This window comes from Echinops telfairi, unplaced genomic scaffold (assembly GCF_000313985.2).
Source record: "Echinops telfairi isolate 266 unplaced genomic scaffold, ASM31398v2 ScPeMD7_3;HRSCAF=10, whole genome shotgun sequence".
Taxonomy (NCBI): domain Eukaryota; kingdom Metazoa; phylum Chordata; class Mammalia; order Afrosoricida; family Tenrecidae; genus Echinops; species Echinops telfairi.
In genome coordinates, this window is record NW_022103899.1 from 21,334,001 (window position 1) to 21,336,781 (window position 2,781).

The following is a 2,781-nucleotide window of genomic DNA, read 5'->3' on the forward strand; positions in this document are numbered from 1 at the left end:
GGAGAAAGAGAACTCTTGACTTACTGGAATTGAAGGTAATAGTGTAAATTCATGCTTTCTAGACTATGTGTATGTGAGTATACGTGTCTATTTGCACATATGTACTTGGATATAAATATATATGTACTGTATATGTGTGCATATACATATATATATGGCTTCAACATTTTCATGTTAAAATAAAAAGTTAATGGAGTTGTTCCACAACCTTTTTCAATCCCCTTCACACGTGTGTGCAACTGTGTGTATTTGTAGCTATGTGTATGTGCATGTATACATTTACCAGGTCTTTGTACTGGAAGAACCAAGAACCAAAGGCATCCTACAGTAGTGAGTAATTATTTGCATCTAGCATGCAGATCTTGACCTCTAATACCATTCCTCCTTAGGAAAATGGCTACTTCCAGGGCTGGGTTAGGATAGGTACAAGCTGAGTGTCGAACATTTTGTAAGTCAGAAACTAAGAAGTGATATTAATAAAGTCACTAAAGAGGAGGGGCATGGCATAATATGGACAAGCAAGCTTGAAGCAGCTTCCTCTGACTACAGAGGAGTTAATGGTAATTATGAATTAAAGACCATTGGGGTATAATAAGAATTCAAGAGTGCATCCTTGCTACCGATAATTAGTCAAATAAGTCAGGGTGATGGAGGGCCCAGCGCCAACGGGGAAATGGGAAGGAAGAGCTGGGGTGGGAAATAACCATTTGCAGTCATTTGATCAGGCGAGAACCATGTGGATATTCGACTGGGTAGGAAGTGGCTTTTGATGAGGGACAAGATATCAGACAACATCTTGTTGAGGTGATGAGAATTCATATCATTCGGGAGGGACAAGTGGGAGTCCTGAGCATGCAGATGTGACACCGACGTCATTTCGAGCTAGGGAATTGTAACCTGAATCTAATCATGAGGAAACATCACTGAATCACGAAATGAGAAATGTTCTCTTTTAAAATAAATGAGGGAAAGCGAGTTCTTTGAAAGTATCAAAAATACAGAAGGATTGGGGAAATTTTCCAGATTAAAAGAGGCCCAAAAAAGACATGGCAAATAATGCCATGCCCAACCACGGACTCTCTCCTGCAAATAATGCCATGCCCAGCCACGGACTCTCTCCCGTCACGGAGGGGAACCTGTGCTCAAGCACTTTGCTGACTCAAACGACAAAACCGGGGCAGGAACAGCAGACTTGATGTGATATGCATTCCTATTCAATTCACCGACATTGACAACCATACTGTGACCATGGAAGCTGATATCCCTTCGCTGAGCCGTGATCCGTGTATCTACAGATCGTGCGTGCGTGCGTGCGTGCGTGCGTGTGCGCTGTTTATATGGAGAAAGAGAGGACAAGAACACAAATGGTATAAAATTATAATCGCAGGTGGAGATGGGTCAAGGGTGGTCTTTGCACTATTTTCACACTTGCGGCTTCTCTCAAAGTTTACAACTATGTGTAAAGAAAAAGTGAGAAACCACACTGGGCTTCTTGGCCCTTTGAAGAGCTTTTGGTTTGACTGCTGTTGATAAATGCTTGGACCTCTAATCACTGGGAGGAGACTGGGGAGGCCTTGTGATCTAGAAGAAAGGGAGGGGCAAGTACAATTTTGCGCAGGGCTCCGTGCAGCCCACCCTACAGAGAAACGCCTTCATCACCGACCAGAGGGCTCCCTGCTCTCCGAACCCGCTCAAAGCAACAGCTAAAACCTCACAAGCTACAGACCAAATCTGACTCTGTTTTAGACTCAGGTTTTTGTTTTGCTTTAGCGCCCACTTTCATTTAATGAAAGTCCTTTATTTTTAATGTTTTCTTTTGATAGATTCTGAAAACATATTCAGACATCAAGAGTGTGGGCTTTAAAAAAAATATTTAAAAGAGGGTGAGCTTTTTAATGGCAAAATCTTAGCAAGGTTCATGCCCCCTCTTAAAAAGGAACTCTTCTCTTTTTAATTACGGTAAAATGCTGTGAAACAATTTCCAGTCACCGACATATTCACACACAGGATTCTAATCATGGAAGCAGTGGGTGGTAACCCGGCCTGCCTGGTGACACGGAAAAAGACTCATATGAGCCCCATCAGTCAAGGCGTAAAACCATTTTGGCTCTCATTATGGCTATATGGAGGAAATATTTTTATGTTTTAATTTAGAGCTATGCCTCCAAATAGCAGAGGGCTCAGTTAATATACTGAAACAAGATTCTCCCGCCTTGCAGATTTGCGTGGGGAATGGCTTACAGCTGACTTTCTAAATAGAAAGCTACATTATTAATGATACACCACTAGATCTCAGCTGAGCAAGAAGGAGGCTGGTGGTAAAATTAAAATAAAATATTAACAAAATTGACTTCCCCCCACAGTCAATAATCAGTAATCAAAACCAACTGCCTGGCAGTGCAGGAGGCCTATTTAATTTGTAGCTTTCCTCAGCACCCCCATCTCTCATCACCAGGGCCCACTTGAGTTGCTTTACGGGCTGAGGTGACGAGACTCCGCCATTACTAACAGGCTTTTTGCAGCTGCCAAAGAACTCCGGGTCAGAGATGGGGTCCATGAGGTAGGATCGGATGATATTAGCCCGTAAACCTTTCGGCGCTTCGTTGGTCATTTTCACCCCGTTCTGCAGCACAGACACGGGGAAATTTGGAGATGGGTAACTTGTCAGCCACACTCGGAAATCTGGATGCGTGGTTTCCGGACTTAGCTCCTGTAAGAGAAGAGACAGGCACAACAGGGTGAACATGCCCCCCCCCCCCAAGCAATCTCTCATAAATGATT

The 2,781-nt window shown here is 43.3% G+C and overlaps 1 protein-coding gene across 1 annotated transcript in view; it reads right to left on the bottom strand.

Moving 5' to 3' along the window:
• Positions 1 to 2,781, bottom strand: part of DNAH7 (dynein axonemal heavy chain 7) — a 255,888-nt gene that overhangs the window by 48,469 nt on the left and 204,638 nt on the right. Inside the window, exon 57 of the mRNA XM_004701731.2 lies at positions 2,510 to 2,710. Within this exon, the coding sequence (XP_004701788.1) occupies positions 2,510 to 2,710 (201 nt within the window). The remainder of the gene's footprint in view (positions 1 to 2,509; positions 2,711 to 2,781) is intronic.